At 42.3% G+C, this 21,204-nt stretch overlaps 1 protein-coding gene across 6 annotated transcripts in view; it reads right to left on the bottom strand.

Moving 5' to 3' along the window:
- The window catches only part of LOC101487781 (mediator complex subunit 13L), an 89,880-nt gene that overhangs the window by 5,041 nt on the left and 63,635 nt on the right, over nt 1-21,204 (bottom strand). For 5 of the 6 annotated variants that reach the window (XM_076886519.1, XM_076886516.1, XM_076886515.1 and 2 more), the window contains 21 exons: nt 14,294-14,439; nt 12,199-12,405; nt 10,842-11,006; nt 10,586-10,742; nt 10,378-10,482; nt 9,563-10,219; nt 9,223-9,436; nt 7,658-7,736; nt 7,425-7,546; nt 7,112-7,208; nt 6,759-6,976; nt 4,946-5,124; nt 2,973-3,898; nt 2,566-2,745; nt 2,218-2,447; nt 1,922-2,120; nt 1,540-1,804; nt 1,204-1,456; nt 932-1,120; nt 614-837; nt 377-519 (listed from right to left, as the gene is read on the bottom strand). In XM_076886519.1, coding sequence (XP_076742634.1) covers nt 377-519; nt 614-837; nt 932-1,120; nt 1,204-1,456; nt 1,540-1,804; nt 1,922-2,120; nt 2,218-2,447; nt 2,566-2,745; nt 2,973-3,898; nt 4,946-5,124; nt 6,759-6,976; nt 7,112-7,208; nt 7,425-7,546; nt 7,658-7,736; nt 9,223-9,436; nt 9,563-10,219; nt 10,378-10,482; nt 10,586-10,742; nt 10,842-11,006; nt 12,199-12,405; nt 14,294-14,439 — 4,955 coding nt within the window. The remainder of the gene's footprint in view (nt 1-376; nt 520-613; nt 838-931; nt 1,121-1,203; nt 1,457-1,539; nt 1,805-1,921; nt 2,121-2,217; nt 2,448-2,565; nt 2,746-2,972; nt 3,899-4,945; nt 5,125-6,758; nt 6,977-7,111; nt 7,209-7,424; nt 7,547-7,657; nt 7,737-9,222; nt 9,437-9,562; nt 10,220-10,377; nt 10,483-10,585; nt 10,743-10,841; nt 11,007-12,198; nt 12,406-14,293; nt 14,440-21,204) is intronic. The other variant, XM_076886520.1, reaches the window with a different exon arrangement.

Consider the following 21,204-nt stretch of genomic DNA (forward strand, 5'->3'; position numbering starts at 1 on the left):
TGACAGATGTGAAACATTGGGCTGACTACAACATCATTCAGCATGACCAGAGCTCAGTGATGTCCTGGTCCAGGTCTGGATTGTGGAGGCCTTGAACATCTTTTCATTCCTAACACATTGCCCAGTCCGTATCATTATAGATATTACAAATAGATATTTTCTCTCATTGAGATCTGATGTGTTTTCTAATGATCAATTTCATTTTTTCAGCACTGTAATATTGATAGATGTGCAGTATGAAGAGTAAAGGTCAGTTATACCCTAAATTAACCCTCAAGACTTTTTACTGCTATTTTGCAAGAAAAAACTATTCTACTGCACACTTCCTCTGCTTAAAACCTATCAGAAAGAACTGAAAATGAGTTGTGTCACTCACCTTTAAGCTCCCCGTGGCCTAGTCGGCCTAATCGACCAATAACAATCCTCCATGGCAGCGATGTCATCTGAATGATGCCAATGCACCACTCCCACAGCTTCTGTAGTCCCATCTTCCTAGCTGACGCCTTAGGACGGCGGGCTCTGAAGTGAGAAGAAATCATGAAAAAAGCTAGAAACCGCCATGTCACACCAAACGCTTTGACAGGACAGGCCTTTCACTGAAACCGTTTCTCACCTGTTCGGCACATCAATGTTGATGATACAAGTCTCTAAGAGCTCTCCTTGCTGGTCAGTGCAGGAAACAAGCAGCCAACGCTGGTCATGTGACAGGCAGTATCCTACAAAGAGCACGTTGTATTTGGGAGGCAGCTCTGCCCATATTTCTCCTGGTTCTGGCTGCTTGGGACGGCTTGGACCGAGCACAAATGGTGGAGTGTACAGCTGCAGTGGGCTGGGGTGCTACATTAAACAATTAGGATTTTATTAAAAAGGGAAGTTATGATATATACTACAGTTACTGAAACCAAACATATCATTGAACTGTCATGCTTACCTCTGGACTCTTAAGTACCGAACTGACAGTGGAAACTGGGCCAAAACCAGTCAAGGACTTGATATGTGTTTGCTGGGGTAGTAGACGCCTGCACTGAGAGTAACAAGAGAAGGCCAGGGAGCGCAGGTGTTGCAGGTACAAATGGCTCTCTCCGCTAGCTGGCTGGAGTAGATACTGGCACGGCACCACCTAAAATATAAATGACGCAAAGAAATGTTGAGGATGGCGATCAAAAGTGAATTCTGCTTCCTGCCTCGCAATTATTTTCTTACCTGTAGCACCAGTGCGGGTCTTGTTGTTTCAGGCAGTGTCTGCAGCATCTCTGTGTAGCAGCGGAGAAGCCCTAGCAGCCAAATGCTACTTGACTCTACCTCGTCACCTTCTTCCTCCTCCCCTCCATCGTTTCTCGCTCCGCTTGAGCTCAGGAAAGCGTCCACTATGTAAATAACAATAGCTGGTGGGTTGGCATGGCTGTCCACTGAGTCAGCCACAGTGGGGATGCCTATTCTAGACTGCTCGGAAGAGCTGAAAAAAGAGCAGAGGAAACAAGCTTCAGTGTAAATAAGCTGGAAGAACAGCTGAGATGTTAAAATCATTCTTAATCTTACAGTTCAGGGTTTTCTGCTGGTGTGTTGGCTGGTGGGGTGGAACTAGGAGGTCCTTTGGAGTCACTGGCTCCTCCTTGGATCTCTTCTGTCTGGCCTGCGGTTGCTCCAGTTGGGGCTGAAGCATTTACTGAACTGGCACCACCTGTAGTTTGTTCTCCTTGAGTGGAAGAAGAAGGCTGAGCTGAGGATGTGTTGTTCACAGGCGGCTGGGCTTTGGGAGGTAACAGAAGACTGCTGTCTAATGGCAGGGCAGAGAGCTGGGGGCCTGAAAGCGATAAAAAGAACACATGCCCATCTTTATTCACCTAAGATAAAGAAATATACAGATTCAAAAACAGAGCTTATGCGATCCAGTTCGTTTACTCTGTTCAGTGATTCTCACCAAGCTGCTGCTTGCAAGCATAAGCATAAAGTTTGAGTTTGTTGAGGTTGTCAGTGTGCTGCTGTCCAACCCAGGGTCCAGTCAACCACTGATCCACATCCAGCTCCTCCAGCTTTTCTTTCTCCACATCTTCTCCCACGCGCACGATGCCATCTCTGGACACCTTGGCCAGCGGACGGTGCTTCCCAAGACGGCATGTCTGGAATAGGAGTTGGGAAAAGGACATGAAAGTCTCAAAGTATGTACAAATGAGTTGAAATCGGACCGTGGCTCTTACTTGGAGTTCAATCTCCTACCTCATAAACTGCACTAAGCTCCAGAAAGAAGGATCGGGCAGCAGACAAAAGCGAGGGGCTGTTGGGACAAACCACCATATAAGCAACATCTCGTTGTCCACCGTAAGGTTCCAGCAACAACTTCTCCCAGAAAGGCAACGCCAGCGGGGACAGTGCCAAGAAGTCCCGCTCCCGGTCATAACCCAGCAGCACTGTAGGAATGGGCAGGGGCTCCGGAGACTCCTCTGAACCTAAGAAAGGAAAACATTATGACATCTTTAAGATATATATTATGGCACAAAATATACAGGTGAAATTCAACACAAAGCGCTAGCTGTTCACGTAAACACAAAGAATGCACTGACTCACCATAAGAACCTCTCCCGGCCATCTTATGAAACTGCTGCCAGGTGAGCGGACCCTGAACATGCTGGATGTTTTCCCAGGTCCGTCCTGTTCTCTTTTTCTGGATGGCATCCTGCAGGAAAGGCTGCAAAGACAGCAGCATACGCACCATATCCTGTGACGACAACATGCTCATATCCACCACTTTCGAGACACACACACACACACACACAGAAAGTGTACAGATGCACAGGCGTTAACAAGATTCTGAACACCAAAGAAACAAAGAAATACATAAAGAAATACAAAATACATCATAGATTACATATAAAAGCAGCCCAGCATGCATAATAAATATCTTAATTTAAGGGATTTATCATAATTATTTATCATATCAGTCCACTCTTTAGAAGCCAGATTACAATTCTTACCATTAGTGTGAGGCCAGGAGTGGAGAGCGGTACTTCTGACAACGGATAGATCTACTTTCCCTCCTGTGGGGTTATCCACATACTGAAGTCCCTGCTCCAAAGCATTGTAGCAGGCCGTACAGGCATCACTCCCATCTGCCCACTGCTTTTCAGACATCCAGCTCTGGAGCAGTGCCCCTTTGCGGCCGTGGCAGGAGCAGCTCAGGGGGAAATGAAGTGAAGCCAGAGAAGAAATTGGGTGGGAGCACTGTTCCTGTAAAAGGACCATGACCGCAGGAGAGGCAGGCGCTGCATCCTGCGGCCGCTTGGCCTTGGAGTCTCCCATAGTCGGGTCCCGTCTGGAAAGTGCTAACCTCCTCTCAGCTGCTCGCCCTACTTCGGAGGTTCGACCAAAAATGTCGAGCTCGTCCTCCAGGAAGAGGCCTGTTCCGAGGGCCAGTCGCCTGTTCACGATGGCGCTGAAGCCACACATGCAGCGATACTGATCTTCACCAGTGGAATCTGGGATATAAACCCCCACATCTGCTCCTTTGACATTCTGGTTGCAGGCACAAATACAGCAGCTGTCAAAGTTGCGATCCTTGAAGACACTGAGGACAGAGTCTGAGAGGAGGAGGATTGTGTACAGGCTGTGGGCCTCAGGCAGAGACGGGCCCGGCCGAGCTAGGGGCTCTACAGAGCTGAGAGGCAGGCTTGTCGAAGGGGTGGAAACTGGTGAGCTAAGCTCAGTACCATCCTGCTTTACTGAACCCTGTCCAGAGCTTGCAGTGTTAATACCCCGTGGTGTACGTGGAGTTCTTGGGGTGGGCACAGAGAAGCGTGGGGTGGCAGGAGATGGGAGGATGCCAGTAGTGGTACTGGTAGAGGCAGTAGCTCCACTCATCTGCACATAGTCCTGGTCAGCAAGGGGAACACTGGGAATATTTCTGGAAAAAGAATCGAAAAAACAAATAGTGAGACAAACAAGATTAGCGTTACTGTCTGGAAGCATCTCTTAAAGGTTGTGCAGTTTGTTCCAAACACAAAAGGAAATCCTCAAAACTAAGTGATATCGTGCTTAGAGCACTACAGTCTTTCCAGTGAGGCTAAAAAGTGCCCACAAGCCATCCTATCAGGAACTGCATGCTTAAAAAAACCTTTAAAATGAACTCATTAATTATCCTTGGTAGATTAAAATCCTTGCCGCCAGGGGGCAGCGTTTCACCAGTGTTGAGATGTTTTGGATGTGTGCTTTTCTTTAAACTACCCATTTTCCCCAGGCTCCCCCATCCCCACCCCCCGGCCATCATTGCAAATAAGAATGTGTTATTAATGACCAACCTGGGTAATTAAAGGTTATAGTGACAGGTACACGCTAAAACTACATGAAAGTAAAGCTGGGCCCTAATTCTCTCCAACACAGTAAACAGATGTTCTACACTTAAAGTCAAAACAGTTGTGTCTTTGCATTCTGTTGACAGCTTAATTTCAGAAGCTTTAAACTATTTTAAACAGTGATTTATAATTACAAGCAATGTCCAAACATAAAACTGTTCAAAAAGAGTTATAAAAATATGATCTTCTCGATCTATAAAGAAAAGGAAAATATTTAAATTAAGTGAATGTCTCTATTTAAAAACAAACAAACAAAAAATTCATGATGTGATATTATAGTATATAGTATATCAGAAATCTGTTCACTATTTTTATTACAAATTATATCAGTAAGGAAGCTGACTAAATATTCACTGATAATTTATGGCAAAGGGGTGGGATTAAATAAGTGTATACTTCTTCCCACTCCCTTTCAACATGTAAATTAATCAGAATGGTTTTTTGTATGTAATTTGTATAGTATTTTTTTTCTCTCTTATTTCTTTTCTAAATGTACTTGTATATTGTTCACATGTTGAAATAAAATTACCAACCAACCAACCAAGAGAAGCACAAGATGAAAGTCGTTTTACTCTCTAATGTGATAACTGATTACTCACATGTATCCATCCTTGGTGAAAGCAGAATTCTGGGGATGCATGACCGTGGGGAAATGTTCCATCTTGGGCAACAAGGACCAGGAAGGACGGTAATAACACTGTTCAGGAATCTTGAGTGGTGGAAGATTCTGGCTGGGTAGGCAGGCTAGTGGAGCAAACATGGAGGAGCCTATCAGCGGCTGGACAAAGAGAGGAATAAATGTTTGTTATTTACAAGTATAAAGACATGTTTCAATACGCTGAATAAGTGGTTAAAGAGCAGAAGTTGAGGAAAAGCTTCTTTCTACTGTAGGCGCAATTAACCCTTGTGTGGTGTTCGTATTTTTGTTACTCAGCCAGTGTTCATGGGTCTGGTGGACCCGCTAGAGTTTTGGCTTTCCAAATTAACACTATCAAACAATTTTATGTTAAATTACTCAACAGATGTTTACTTCATCCCAATTACAAGACATATGAACAGCAAACATGGTTAATTTTTTCCCTTTACCTTTGTTAGATCACATTTATGAATTAATGTGCTTCTCGTTTTTCTTTTATATAAAATGTTATAAATAAATCAGTTATAATCAAGTGGAGTGAGTGGAAAGACACAACACATTTACACGTGAAAAAATAATTAATTGTTTAATTTTTCTTTTGAAAAAAACTGAACACGGGTCTCACAGACCCGAACACCATACAAGGGTTAAAAGGGCTATTTAGAAATCAGGCTTGCAAATAAATCAACTAAGACAGTATTTTTCCAGATTTTTGGAAAAAACAATTCAGTGGCCACATTATTGAATGTCTGTCCCCAGCATCATTAGCAGTCCCTGCCTTGAGTTTCAGAATTGTTGCTTATCTACTAATCACAGATTTTCAAATTATAAATACCTCCTGAAAATCACTGAAATTAATAAACCAGTGATTCCACAAAATTAATGCCTCCATCCAGTTCAGTTCTGCTTATCCAGTTCAGGGTCACAGGAGGCCAAAGTCTACAGTCATAAATCTATTTGATAATTTTCTTGAAAAACATAAATAATTTCTTGAAAGAGCAGAGAACTGTGTTTTTTAGCAAACATCCCCTGTCTGTGGTACTCTGTTGACTATTTAAAGCAACAGGATGGCTTGGGGAAACTACCCATGTTCATATTAATATGTTTTTTAGAGCAAACAGAACAGTGACATTTTCTCAGCTTTAGCTGCGTAACTGATATGTTAGCAAGATATTCCTCAGTGATCTTCTGTTTGCATTAGGGACTGCATTAGGATTCTAAGAAACTGTTAAAAGCAGATGTTCTCCTTGAATTATTCACACGTTTAAACATTCAATAACATGTCATAAGAAGCAGGATTATGACAACCCTTATCTGCTTTAGATCACTATGTATGTCAACTCATCATGAAGTCATATTCACTCAAATCTAATATTTATGTATTTCAGTCTTCCTTCTCATATCGAAGCTGCTCTAACAATATGATTTGCTTGGAGTAACTTGCTTGTGTTGTTAAGAAGATGCACTCAGTACGGAGCAAATGCATTCATAATGCATATGATTAGCATTCCCTGCTCACCGAACCTGCAGTCAGTACAGCTCTCTAACATTAAAAGGTATTAGTGAAACACTTCCAGTGTGATATGAGCTAGCACCAAGTCAGCCAAGTCAGACATTTAAATAATAACAAGTAAAATGGACAATTTATCTTATTTCCATCCATCTGTGCACTTTTCTAAATTGATGCTTGCTGCAAAAAGCTAATGACATGTTTTCATACTAGGGATCAATTCAGAGTGTCAGATCTAACAATCTTAACTACCGCTTCTCCTCACCTTGATATCCTCCTGCCTGGGACTACCAATGTCATCCTCCACCTCCATCCTGTGTTCAGTCAGCTGGGTGGAGGCTGCTGCAGGAAGGTGGTCAGCTGGTCCAGTGGGCGCAGGGGGCTCTTGACTAGGGGTGTCCCGATAGGTCATGATGGGAGAGAAGGCTGGGTGCTGCTCTAGAGAAGGCGGGGTGGGAAACATCCGCTGGAGATCTGCTACTGCTGAAAAGAAAAAGAGATGGACAAGGAGACACAGAGAGAGCAGGGGGAGGTAAATAGATGGTGAGCGGAATAATAAACACCAAACTGAGGGAGCTTTTGAGATTTTAAAACTAGATACTCATCAGAGTGACTCACTTGATGGATAAGGTACTGCAACTCTTCCTTCTTTTCCAATAGGACGATCTTCTGTTGACACTGGTACCTTAGTTGAGTGCTGGTTTGGGTAAACAGTCTAAAAAGTATTACAGGGTAAGTTATGTGACTAAAAAATTTATTCTTTAAAATTCTTAAATCGTTAACTAAAATACTATTTATTTTCTAATATGATGTTTGGAGTTTTGTTTGTTGTTTGTTTGTTTGTTTCAATTTAAATCAAAATCGAAAATTACATAGTGTCTTACCACTGTTAACATTGTTACAAGAATATAGATAGAACATTATATTTTACCCCCGGGTCTTCATCGTCTTCATCAAGTATGTTGTCTAGATCAGAGATGTTGACCACTAGATCTATTTCTCTGGTCAGAGAGGGATTGGTTTTAGCAGCTCCGTCGTCCTGGCCTGATTCGTCTAAAACAACACAAAACATCGTTAGACTGAACAAAACTACTCATGTGTGACATGAATTGCTGTTTTGTAGAACATGTAAATTATGTTTATGTCTGTGATTAGGACCCCCACCTGATTTTGGAGCAGAGTTAAAAATGGACATAGCATCTTTTCCATCAGTTAACGCTCCATTGCTGGTGATTTCTTCTCCCTAGTGGAGGGATTCAAATAAAATGAGAACATTCGCAGGTTATGTTCAGCACAGATTCAATAAAATATGTCGAGAGCCTCACTTCATTATTATAATGTACGCTTTGTGCTACAAAATGCCTCATCCTAATAAAATGCCGCATTCTGTAGCAAAGAACACAAAGTATTAGCATTTTAGCATTTTCAGTATTAATTGGCAGTTTCTTCCTGTTAAAAGGGAGTTTATTCTTCCCACTGTCACCAAGTGCTTGTCATGTGATTGATGCGGTTTTCTCTGTATTATTGTAGAGTCTTTGTCTTATAATTTAAAGTACCTTGAGGCAACTGTTGCTGTGATTTGGTGCTATATGAATAAAACTTTATTGGATTGAATTAAATAGAACCTACTTTGGTATAGCTCAGACAAAATGATGGGTTAAAGTTTACTGTTCACTCTCCATTTAGCTTTTTTTGACTTGTCCACCCTACTAGTGGCTTATCCAAGTCTTTAGCTGCAAAATGCTCTGTTATGTTCACCCTCTGGCTCACGGTTGTTAAACTCATTTTACTACATGAGCTGCATATATTTAAATTTGAACTTAAGTAGAGTAGACTTCTAATAACGTATAAAGACTATAACCTATATACCTTTTTTTAGTGTTAGGAAGTGTTTCAGAAGTTCATTCTGGAAATGTTTGGATTTCATGAACTAGTTTTCTAAAACTGGTACACATTAGTGTTTCTAATTTGACCAGCCTTAATAAATTATACAGACATGTTATTGTAGCAGATCAGCAGGGCCAGAGAGTTACAGTTAAAGATATACATCTGTAAACTGAACTTACTAGTCTTAATTTAAAAAATATTTAATTAAAAATTTTTCTTTCAATTCAAAGGAAATGCCCTTTTTTTCACTGTAGACCCATACTGAATAAAATAGCAAATTCTCTATTAATTCATTCTGTTGTTTTTTTTATGGTGGGTCTATTACTTATTTCGGTGTAGCATGGCAGGTCAGCAGTGAAGTCTATCGGTACGAAGGCTGTAAAAATGACGATGATTCAGATCTCTGGACCCTCAGTTTGGACTTTCATGATGTGATCAGTTTTTAAGCTTGAAAACCAGAGGAAAATTTACATTTATACTTTACGTCTTTGCAGTAGTCACATTTTGCAAAGTGGAATGGATGGCCTGATTTTGACCGCTGGGCTGTAACTTTGAAAGCCGTGACCTGGTTGATAACTATGTCTGCTGGTTGGGTGACTGGACAGATAAGATTGATAGCTTTATTTATTTTATGTTTTACTCTAAACAATTACCTGTTACAGCACGATTGATGGCAACTGTAAAACGAAATTAAACAACAAAGCTACTATGAGACCTCCTTGCATACAAGTGGTCATGCAATCCATAATTAATAGATAAATATTGATTTTAACCACGTTACATTTTCCCTGAATCCAGTTTTTTTGTTTGTATTTGTATTTTCAAACTGTGTGTTGTCCTACCTTGGCCTTCTTGCTGGGTTCTCGCCCTTGACCCTTTAATCTCTTGGAAGTGGAGAAAGTGTACTCAATGTCTCCTTCCTTAAAGTCATAGGGATCGTCCCCATTATCCCGAAGTGCCTCGACACCTGGCTGCTGGAACAGGCCCAAAGTTTGGATGTGTTGCCTCACTCTCTCCTCTGAGAGTTTAAATCTCTTGTGCGCCTGTGCGTATAGTCTAAAGGAGACAAAAAAACAAGGTTATTCTTCTGCGTTCTCATGTACAATACAAATGCACTAAATTCCCAGTATTTTCAGTATACTTCCAAATATTATTTCCCCAACACTGGTGCAACTCTCCTACCTTTTAAGCGAAGCTCCCTCGATGGTTGTGTCTGTTGTCACTTCCTCTAGTTTATCAATGGGGAGTTCAGAGGGTCTAAAGTCAGTCTTATCAGTCCTGGGAGTCCTGAAGCCTCTCCACCAGCCAGCACCACTCTCCCTCTGCCTCAGCAGAGCTGCATACACAGCTGTCTCGCTAGTAATCACCCCCAATCCTGAAGCGCCATCTTGACAGGCGGGCATATCCACAGGCCCATCCATAGCCTCTGGGTCTTGTACCCGGGGATGCGGGCTAAGAGTGGGTGGAAGTGGAGATACTGGTGAATGGAGAAGGGACTCGGGGGCCTTTCTGCCATTGGAGTGGGGCTTGGAATACTTGCAGGTTGGCAGAGTGGCCAGGGACTCTATGGGTGGATCCAGCGCCACGAGGCCACCGAGCTGGGGCCCTCCTGGAGAGTCCTGTTCCAGAGGACTCTCCTGTGTGACAGACAGACGATGGTGGAAAGGAATAACAGCTGGCCTCTTGGACTGTTTGTCACCCTTTTCTGTCTTGTCACTGGTCTTGTGTTTGGGCAGGGAGGGAGTGTATAATGATGGGCCAGAAGACTGAGTGGGGTTGGCACTAGTTTGGGAGTTGGCAGTGGACGCAGTGGTCAGATTCGACTTCTGCTGCTTTAACCTGAAACAAAAATAAATAGCAATCTACTTAAAATTCTATGAAAATACTTCCAACTAAATTATATACCTGAAAAGTTTGTTTTTTAAACGCATCAGCATGAAAACAAGAACACCTGAATCTAACACATTTGGAACAGCTTGGGTGCAATTCTGGAGTACCTAGAGCAGCTGCAAGGTGCTCTCGCTCCCAGATCGTTGAAATCCCACGTGGTAACTCCATTTGGCACTTCCTTTCGAGGCGTTACTTCAGTTGACTGATTCGGTCTGCAGGGAACGAACAGATCCATGAGGGCGCCAGCTCAGCTGCATCACTGCACTTCAATTATAATCCGGCCAAAGTCAGGGAGTAAACTCCAGATTTACTTACACATGTTGAGGCTGGTTGAGATAGCACTCCCTCCAGGCCTGATGGACCACCTGACAAGTCAGCTTCTTCCCAGAATGCTTTGGGCTGATGCTGGTGATACTCATGCTGCTGTCTGGTGTGGGCACACTCGAGGCCGAGGTTACGAAGCCGCTGTCCGCTGAAAAAAAAAGAAAAAAACACCGTCAATGTAAAACTGTGTAGTTTTAACATTTCAGCATGTGTGTACAACGCTGCGGCATGTCTGTGTCCCTGTTACCGGAGCATGGCTGCTCTGGTGATGTTGGTGGCGTCAGTGGCACGCTGCAGTGGTTCAGCTCTTTGTTGAGGCCCTGAGCTGTGGGAACAGGTGGAGGCTGCTCCACTGGTAGGTCTCCTTGGGCAATTAGCACGAAAGCAGATGGGTAGGTCATTCTTACTCCACCTGAGAATACAAGAAAAGAGGATCTGCTGTTATAGGATACATTTAAACGCTGGCTTAATTTTTTAAATGGGCACCATTTCTAGATATTGCTAATAATTAACCTTACATAAATAAAGAGGCTGTATAATGTCTGGTGCTTTTCTGTTAATGTAATTACCCACTTTCGTACTCACCAGTCATGAAAACACAATCAAATCTAAAATCCGTTTGTACTCACTCCTTCAGTATTATTTCTGGCTTTCCTCTTTAGATGCAAAGCAGTTTTAATTGTAATCAGGTCAAACCAAAGCTGTGGAATCAGACTGATTAGAGTAACTGTTAGAGTAACTCCCCAGGGTTTTCTACCTCAACTTCACTTCACTATTCTTCCTTTCTGTCAGTCCTGCTCTCTCCTCCCCTGCCTTCCAGTCACTTCCTGACTTCTGCTCTTTGATAACTGACTGTAAGGATCATTGTAGTATAAGCACCTCATCCACTAATACCTCAGCTCAAACTGCCTGGGAGTCTACATGAGGACAGAGGGTAATTAACGTGATGCTGATCTCTTGGTGTTTGTTCTAGTTCCTTCTCATCTGAAAGAACTGCAGTCCTCTTTACTAAGTACTGCTTTTTGGTACTATTTTATGCAGGATATGAGTTTCATTGCAGACTGACTGCACAGCAAAAGTTTTTTTCCTTCTTTTTTTTTTGCATTGATTAGGTGACCCTGAATCCTCCCTTAGTTATGCTACAATAGGCCCAGGGTGCTGGGGGTTCCCATAATGCACTCAGTGTTTCTTCTTCACTCACCTCTTTGACTCTCTATCTGTTTATACACCACTCTGCATTTAATCATTAGTTATTATTATTTTTTGGCTCTCTTCCACACCTTCAGCAGGCCTGTCTCCCTCACCTCACCCCCTAGACAGTCAGAGCAGATGGCTGCCCCTCCCTAAGCCTGGTTCTGCTGGAGGTTTCTTCCTGTTAAAAGGGAGTTTTTCCTTCCCACTGTTGCCAAGTGCTTGCTCACAGGGGGTCATCTAATTTGGGGGGTTTTCTCTATATACTATTGTAGCATCTTAGCCTTACAATAAAAAAGCACCTTGAGGTTAGTGTTGTTGTGATTTGGTGTTATATGAATAAAACTGTACTGAACTGAATTGCATACCATTTTAAATCCAATGTCTTTTTCACCACCATTGCTTTTCCATACCTACAACGACCTCCACCGCCACGTGACTGTTGCGATCGTAGGCCTGGCTTGTTTCCTCCTTTTCCTTCTCTCCACCTAGCTCTTTCTGCTGAAGTACCATGGGGTAGAAGTAGCTCCACTCCTCCATCAGCTTCCGCACTGCTGGATCACTCATCTTATAGGCCTGACCTGTAAGAGTGCCGCTCAGACCGTACGGACTCAGGATCACTGCATAGATAAATTAATAATGTAGAGAAAGAAACAAAGTTCACACATCAGTAGCTCTGAACCATTTTATTATTTTTTTCTGCATTGATTTTTATTTTCTTTGCACAGCAAACCTTTAGTGATAACTGCAATGCTGAAATACTTACTCTTGGTTTGTGCTATTTAAACTTCTACCACTGGTAGAATTGGACTTTTTACACATATAACCCACAAGAAGAAGCACCTAAAATATAAGATATTACTTTTAACGAAGCAATCTGAAAGTACAGTATGTAAAATACTTTGTAACCAACGGGATCCTCACTAGGCTATTTAACCTCTCCCCGACTGGTGCCACTGTTCCCACCTGTCTGAAGGCCTCCACTATCATTCCTATCCCCAGAGAACTAGTATAGACAGCCTCAATGACTACAGACCTATAGCCTTCACGTCTGTAGTCATGAAGTGTTTAGAGCAGATAATGTCTCAGCACATCAGAGACTGTCTACCCCCTGTCCTCAACCCCCACCAGTTTGCTTACAGAGCAAATCGGTCCATGGAGGATGGCATCACCATCACCCTTCACAGAGCGCTGAGCCATCTGGAGAACAGGAAGAGCTACATGAGGATGCTCTTTGTGGACTACAGCATCCTAACCAGCCGGCCTCAATTAGTCCGAAGCTGAACGTCCTTAAAAACAAAGAACTCATAATTGACTTCAGGAGGCACAGACAGGTCCACTCCAATCTGATTATAAAGGGAGAACAGGAATCTGTCTCCACCTTCAGGTTTCTGGGCACCCACATCTCTGCTGACACCAACGACCTGCTGAAGAAGGCCCAGCAGTAGCTGCACTTCTTCGGTGTCCTGAGGAAGAATAAGCCTGACCAGAAGCTGCTGCTGGTCTTCTACCACTCCTCAGTGGAGAGCGTGCACTCCTGCTGCCTGGGTGTTTTGGTACACAGGGGCTACAACAATGAAGGGTGCTCATACAGTGATTAACACAGCCCAAAAAGATCACTGGCTGCCCTCTGTCACCCCTGGAGGCCCTCGCCAGATCCTCTTCCCTCAGGAAAACCAGGGCCATCACAGGTGACAGCATGAACCCCACTCACCACCTGTTTGACCTGCTGCCCTCAGGGCAATCAGGTCCCACACCTCCAGACCCTAACCCTAACGCCCCAACCCTTCCACTGGGCCATTTGGACTGTTAACAAACACTGTTAACAAAGCCATGGTCTGAGTAGCCGCCATCACTCAGGCCACTCTATTCAGACCAATTCTTTCTTCTATTGTGTGCCTTTTTTTGTTTTTGTATATAGGATATATATGTTTATATTTTATTCCAGCACAGTTGGACCACTGACAAGAAAGGGCTAATCTATTCTATTCTAATTACATAATGATTTGTACAATGCACAAAATAGTGTCACACTCACAAGACCAAAAATAACTATTATTTGTGCATCACAACAGATTTTGCTCATTCATCCAAGCAATAAGCAGTCATGTGTCTTTGTTATTACAACTGTGCGGTAATACTAAAAACACATGACTGAACCACACTGCTGGTCTGAGTGATGTTTCATTATTATAAACAGCATGGGCACAATTGTTTATTCAGAAATAACTCTATGGGCTACCAGCAGTGATCACTTTTATTTCACTTAACTGTGGTTTCTTGAAAGTGAAAGCAAAAGCGTTCAAGATTCAAATGCTTCCTCTCTACCTGTTGCTGACTTGACAGCCACTGTCATCTCATTTTCCATTAAGGAAATTAAGAGACTTCCATTTTTACATAATAATAATCACACCTCTGTTGGATATATATCGAACATGAGGATTGCTTTGTTTTACATGCATAAGCACTAGAAGAAGAAAAAAAAAAACATCGGGTTTGTGGTGTTACCCTGTACTGGTGTGACGGAGGTCTGCGCGAGACGGATGTGGTGTTCTGTGATGTGGTACGCAGGCTGGTGCTGGGCAATCTCCACACTTGTGCACACGTTGCTCTCTCCGTGGAGGAAGAAGGAGAAGGAACACGACAGGTGTTCGCTGAGGAGAGACGACAGTGAAGATTCAGATGATGGAATCAGGGATGAGCGTAAACAGCGTAGAAATGTGGCGGCGCGCTCACTGAATGTGAGTACGTGTGTGTGAAGTGTGCTGACCACAGAGACATGGGAGCGAGTAAAGGTACACAGCCTGAACAAATAACAATGCAGTTCACGCTGTCCATTTTAATTCCATGTAAAATTTTCAGTGTAACACAATTCATTTTAAATCCAATTACATCATTACGTTACTTGAGACTGAATAAACCCAAAGATTGGATCTTGGAGAAAAAATGTTTAAAAAGTAAAACATGAAGTTGCCTTTTAGGCCACAGAATAACAAATGAGAGCATTTCTGCAAATAGCAATTTAGAGAGCAGCCTCAGAATGGATCTTGGTAAAAGCCTCGCTGAGCTCCACCTTCATTGATCATCTTCATCAGTTACCAGATATGCTCCTTATTGCAGGTATAAATCCTCATTTGCTTATGAGTGATTGTGGTGACTACATGTTTACATTATGCAGCGCTCTCTTTATTACACAGCCTGGGCATAGTTCATCATATTTTTCTTCTTTTTTTAATCACAGAGGATAATTGCTGGGGCCTTATTACAATCTATGTACCAGTGGGCGGGCTGGACATCATCACAAGTACCTCGACAGCTTCACTGATGTATATTTTTAATCTTTAAACTTCCTTGCTACCTTGGTTTATAGATATCAGACTGACAATAAAGTCAGCAGGTACTGTAATCTTCTTGCGATTACCCTGCTGCCTATGCAATATCCCTTCTGCCCCAAGGGAGCTTGACCTCCATTTGAGTCGTAATGGATCATCAAATTCAATAAAATGGCCAGCTCCACAGTCACTCATTTGGGCAGAGCTTAAAACGCAGTCTAGGGAGACGGCCTCCAGATGGCGCTGAATGCACCCTAAGACAGAGCAGGCCAATTTTTTTTCCGCTTCTTAAACATTCCTGATGCTCCTGGAGAAAAAAACACGCATACCCTCCTAACAGCAGGTGGTTTGAACACAGGTCTGCACAATCACAGGAGAAGAGCAGAGCTGAAGCACATGCATATGCATGCACTGGGCTGCGACAAACGGGCGCACAGGCGCATGTCGCCTCCACACCTACAGGCGCTGCCCCACTGTCTCCCTCACGCACGCACAGACAGACAGACACACACAGTTCATCATCTCTGCAATTCACATCTCTGCAAGACATGACTCAAAATGATTTCAATGTCACTGTCCTCCAACCTTGGCCTCACTGCATCATCCCACCATATGAAGAGCTATATATAGCTGCATGGGGAAGTTCAGGCAAACAGCTGCAAGTCATGAATACCGCTCATGCACATACGCAAACAACTACAATTATCACTGAGGGATCTTTAGTGTCTCCACTCTTACATGCTTTGATTCTGAATGTGTTCACTCTTTCACATAGTTTCAGCACTTGGTTGGATTAGTAAGTTTTTATTTATTTAAATATTTTATGGTCCATCAACTGTCTGATTGGCTGATTGACTCTTGATTGGTTAACTGTACACAGTCCTGCACAAATAAAATAAAGCTGTTGAAGGCTGTTTATTGCCCTCTTATGCTTGTAATTTATTTTATATCATTATTTATATATACACAAAAATATGACTCCCGTAAGGACTCTTATAGACAGCCGAGACCTAATAGCAGGGAATCACTGTAGAGAAATATCTCTCTTTAACTATCCGTCTGTAACTCAGACATTGATCCAGCATAATTAAGGGCTGGATCCTTCTGATATCTCAGCTCAATTTACTGTGCACTGAAACCGTCTTGTTCACAATGGGGCAGCCGAGTAAGAGCACTCGAAAAAAGTGAAAACGTTGCAGGGAGACGAGGAAATATTTGCTTGTGCAAAACATGCCGACCGATAAAGCAATCAATGAAGCCAATAACTAGTGCGCAACAATTGCAACAAAGGAACTCTCGCAACGGCAATAAATATGCGATCATATGCAAGTCAGGGAAAAGCAGAACTACAGAAAGAGCATCAAGCTGTAGGGCTGACGCAGCTGGGAGATTGATGCTCCCTGTCCTTTTACAAAGGGCATTTTCCTGCACAGTAAGCGACTGTGAGTGTGTGTGGACGCACTGGGCTCCTTGCATCCTCTGGGGCATTTGTGCAGTCGGCAGGCATGTGTGTGCAAGAGAATGGGAGACAGAGATGCGAGGCAGCTCTCTGTGCTGGGCTGTATGAGTACAGGTATTAATAAATGAAGAGGAGTGATGGTTGAGACTTGCCTAAGGGCTGACAGTACAGGAGGAGAGATAGAGAGAGGAGACAGAGAGAGTGAGAAAGGGAAGGCTGAGAGTGGGATGAGAAGAAAGAAGCGGGAGCGTGAGGGGGAAGAAAAGGGAAGACAGAAGGAGAAGAAGATGGAGAGAGCGAATTAAAGCCGTGCATGGGTAAAATTGAGACAAAAGGGGGGGTGGGGGACGGAAGGATGGAGAGGAAATTAGGAAGACAAGGAAAAGAAAGATGGAGTTAAAATGAGGAGTGAGAGCAAAACAAGTGTGTGAGAGAAAGAGGAAGAAGTGAATAATTCAGCGCCACACTCTGCAATTGCTGCACACATATCGATGAGATCAGAGTTTTAATGGGTGGCTACTGAGCATACTTTTATGGTGAAATCAATCAGGAAATGTAGAGTCAGACAACACAAAGAGACATACCGCACACTGTTTGTGCGGTTTCATGTGCATGTTATGTGCTCACAATAAGAGGTAACGGTATAAATGTAGTTGAAGCGAATGTATTATGTATGTGCAAACAAGCAAATGCCTTATGCATGCAGAAAGTGGCATTAAATGCAAGCACAGCTAATGCAACAACGACAACATACGGTCTAAATGCTGCACGCGTGTTTGAAGGGATTGTGTTTTGGCTCGTGTGACAACGTGTGTCTTTTTACCCGATCACAACAGTACCAGCCAGCCAGCCAGCAGGGAAGCTGGTTAATGTCTGACATGCATCATGGACTTGACACAGACACACACACACACACATCTGTGCATATAATCACATGCACACAAAATAATAATGTTTATCTCGGTTGTTGGGCTGCTCTCACGTCTAACCCAGGAGACACAAAGATAAAGCAAGATTAGATTAAAGGAGATACAAAGCATTAAGCATTACAATCACAATGCGCAAGGCACACAAGGCTCCTGTTTCCACTGTTAGATGCACTCCCAAAGCCCATGATGTGTTAACTATGTTTTGATATAATCAACTGTAGTTACATGCACAAAACACACATATCAGTATTTTTCTTAAGATTCTCTGAAATCTAGAGGGATTAATCTGCTTAATCTGCACTCATACTGTTTTGTCTGTTACCAGCAAAACTGAGAGTTAAACTAACGGTTACCCTGTTCCTTCTCACAGTCTAACCTTTCCCACACAGTTGCACGAGTGTACACATTCCTCTGGTGCACACAGGCCACTGTGGAGGATGTTTGCACTCCTGTGAGCTCTTGTTAGGAGCGTGTACACACACGCTCCGAAAGTCCTCTCACTGCTGAATTGCTGAAATTACGGCAAACAAATCTAACCAAGCCACCTACCATGCATAACGCATAACAGACTCAGACGTATGCTGCTGCATGTACAACACCACTATTAAAAGTAACATAGGGGCACATGTGGTACGTTTGATGTATTATTCAGCGGCCCCTGGTGAGTGGCCTTAGCTAGTGTTGCTATCACAATCTTTGTGTTCAAACAATCCTCAAATGAAAAGGTGTGATGTAGACAAAAAAAAGCACAAAGATTGATTGATTGTTTTGGGTGTTTTTTTTTACAGAATCTCTGCAAACGCTCAATCCAATCATTACCAAGTGGCTAAAAAAACTTCAATGTGAGCCAATACAGGCTTTTACTTCATATCTATGATCTAATTAAAAACAGAAGGAAGAGGTCTGGTTTTAGGTTGTTGCTCTGATGTATCACCATCCTCTCTATTGATCTGTATGTTTTTTTTCTCTCCTCCTTGAACTCTCTCGCATGCTCTCTGTGGTTTCTCACCTGGTAATATAAGAAATCTGGGTTATTGCGCATCGCATGTTCTCTGCATTTTGTCCATAGGGAGGCTGAACACGCACGTGGAAAACGTTTCAAAAGGAGAAAATACAAACCTCTCAATAATCCAAATGATTAACAAGCCCTCTGATGACCACTGATGATCACTTAATTCTGGAAATGATACTATCAGTATCATTGTCTTGTGTTAAATTAATAATTTTATGGCTCACAGTGCATTTAGTCAACCAATGAGCCATTGTATAGACTTTTAGCTAGTTCATGAAAAGAAATAGAGACGGGAACATTAACATAAAGTAGTCAAAATTCATGACTGACTGCTGAAGTTTAAGCGATTAAGCTTTAATCGCTTTTGTTGTCAATTTTCACTACAAACAGTTGTTTCAGAGTCATTTGCAAGTCAGCCATTATTTTTCTCCAGTGCAATACTGTACCGTGTAGTAAAATATAATAATTTGGCTCTAAAATAAGTATGAAAATACAGCGGCTTAGAAACAGTTGCATGAACCTTAGAGTTTTTCCTGCATACAAAAAAATAAATAAATAAATAAACTCAAGCACTTTTCCCGTATTTTCCTGGTAAATAGACTCCAAAGCTACAGGAATACTGCTGTAATTATCATCTGAACAACAGCTCTGAACTTCCTGCTTCCACAGTCATGTGGTCTAGCTGCTAAATCTTCAACACTCATCTCGGTCAAAAACAAATACAATCAAAGCTTAGACTAAAATACGATTTGAAATTTTTCACTTCATTCACTTTTTTGTGCTCGCCCGCGCAGAAATGAGAAAAATCGACAGCAAATTATTGGATGAAATAAGTATGAAGGGAAAAAGTACCGAAAACTCCCAGCAGCTAAACTTTAAAGAGCCGATATAAACAAATTAAAATACAGTGATTTAATTTAAGCAGCTAATTCGCCTGAAATGATCCCACATCCCACATCTGGGATGCAGACTTCCTCCCAGTTGCAGTTTTACATATATGATCAGTTTTTTTAACCTTTTTTTTCTAATAGCTCAAAAAACAAAGAATATATATGTGCAAAAAATTCAAAGCTGATCCTTTCCCCTACTTTCACATTAGTATTACTCTCCACACAATAATGAGGATAAAGAATGTGTTACTGTGTCTGTTGCAGTGAGGGAGGGGGTGGTTGCATACTTACAATGAAAATAAATTAGGTCATCCGATTGTTTATATTTGTTTTTGGGTTTTTTTACTAACTTGTTTGTGTTGTTTGTGAATGAATGTGACTGAATTTATTTATTTTTAAGCTAGGACTCCATAAAACCCAATTCCAGCCTCGCTCCTCTCCTGCTCATGCAGTTAACCGTGGCATCTGAACTGTATAAACATAAACAAAGACCGGTAAATTATTTCACAGGTTAAAACTGAGATGTAGCAAAGGTACATGGAGAATTTTCAGAATGTGAAGGATAAGAGATGAGGGGGGGGGAGAGATCTTTTTTCTCCTTTCATTTCTTTATGTTATGTTTTTATTTCTGGAGATTCTGTGACCTTGTGGTGTGGCCTAACACCAGATTAGGGCTGGGCGATATATCGAGTTTTTTAAAAATATCGATATATTTTCATACGAGATATAAGATGTGACAATATCGTTTATATCGATATAGTCTATGTTACGTTATAATTATACTTGTGGAGCCGCAGGTTTGCCTCTCTTTCGTCCACTTTTGTCTCTACGCTGCGTTACTCTGCCTCGCCTCCCCCATAGCTTCACCTGCAGGCAATGACAAGATGAAAGCGGAAAATCTCCGTTAGCGAGTTACCGTGCGTGGGGCTGGACGGTGTCAACGTGTTAGCGAGCTAACCGCGCTAACGAGCTAACCGCGCTAACGACATGCAGCCCGGAGGTGCTGCACGGCCTAAAATCCTTTCATTTTCTCAGAAATCGACAGTGCACCTTATGTATGAATTCTGGTTGTGCTTACTGACCGCGAACCGATTTTATGTGGTACACAGCGCTCAGCAATCTGTCAAAAAATGTTTTAATATGACTTTGCTAAGCTACGGAGTTGCACCGCTTGATGGATTGTCAGAGGACTACGGCTACCGAGGAGGAGCCTCGCGGAGTGATACGTGTTCAGAGACCTGTTCAGAGACGTGGTGCAGCTGTGAAATCTGTCTCTTTGTTATTACGCTCAGCATCTATTAGTTTACATTTTGACTGCACAATTGTGAGCTTTTTGTTATGCACAAAAACAACATTGTTTTCTTTTATTTATGGACCATGATTATTTAATAAATGCTGATAATTTATTTTTGAGTAATTTCTTCATGTACATCTACGCTGTATGTAAATAAAAGTGCCCGTGTGACATCTGGGACACAGTGTGACTAAGAACTCTCTTTTTGTTCTTAACTTATGGCTTAAAAAAATAATAATATCGAGATATATATCTTATATCGCCATCCAGGTAAAAAATATCGAGATATGAATTTTGGGTCATATCGCCCAGCCCTACACCAGATGTCTGTTGCCTAGGAGATGGCTCATATCTCAATGTCACTTATCCCTGAGGAGAGGAGAGGAGAGGAGAGGAGAGGAAGAGGGGAGGACCTGCAGTGTGTTTTAAAAAGCTTGTTCTGTCAGGTCAGGTAAGAATTTCTGAGATTTAAAAAAATATATATTTAGGTAGGTGATGCAGCT

Source organism: Maylandia zebra, linkage group LG7 (genome assembly GCF_041146795.1).
Source record: "Maylandia zebra isolate NMK-2024a linkage group LG7, Mzebra_GT3a, whole genome shotgun sequence".
NCBI lineage: Eukaryota > Metazoa > Chordata > Actinopteri > Cichliformes > Cichlidae > Maylandia > Maylandia zebra.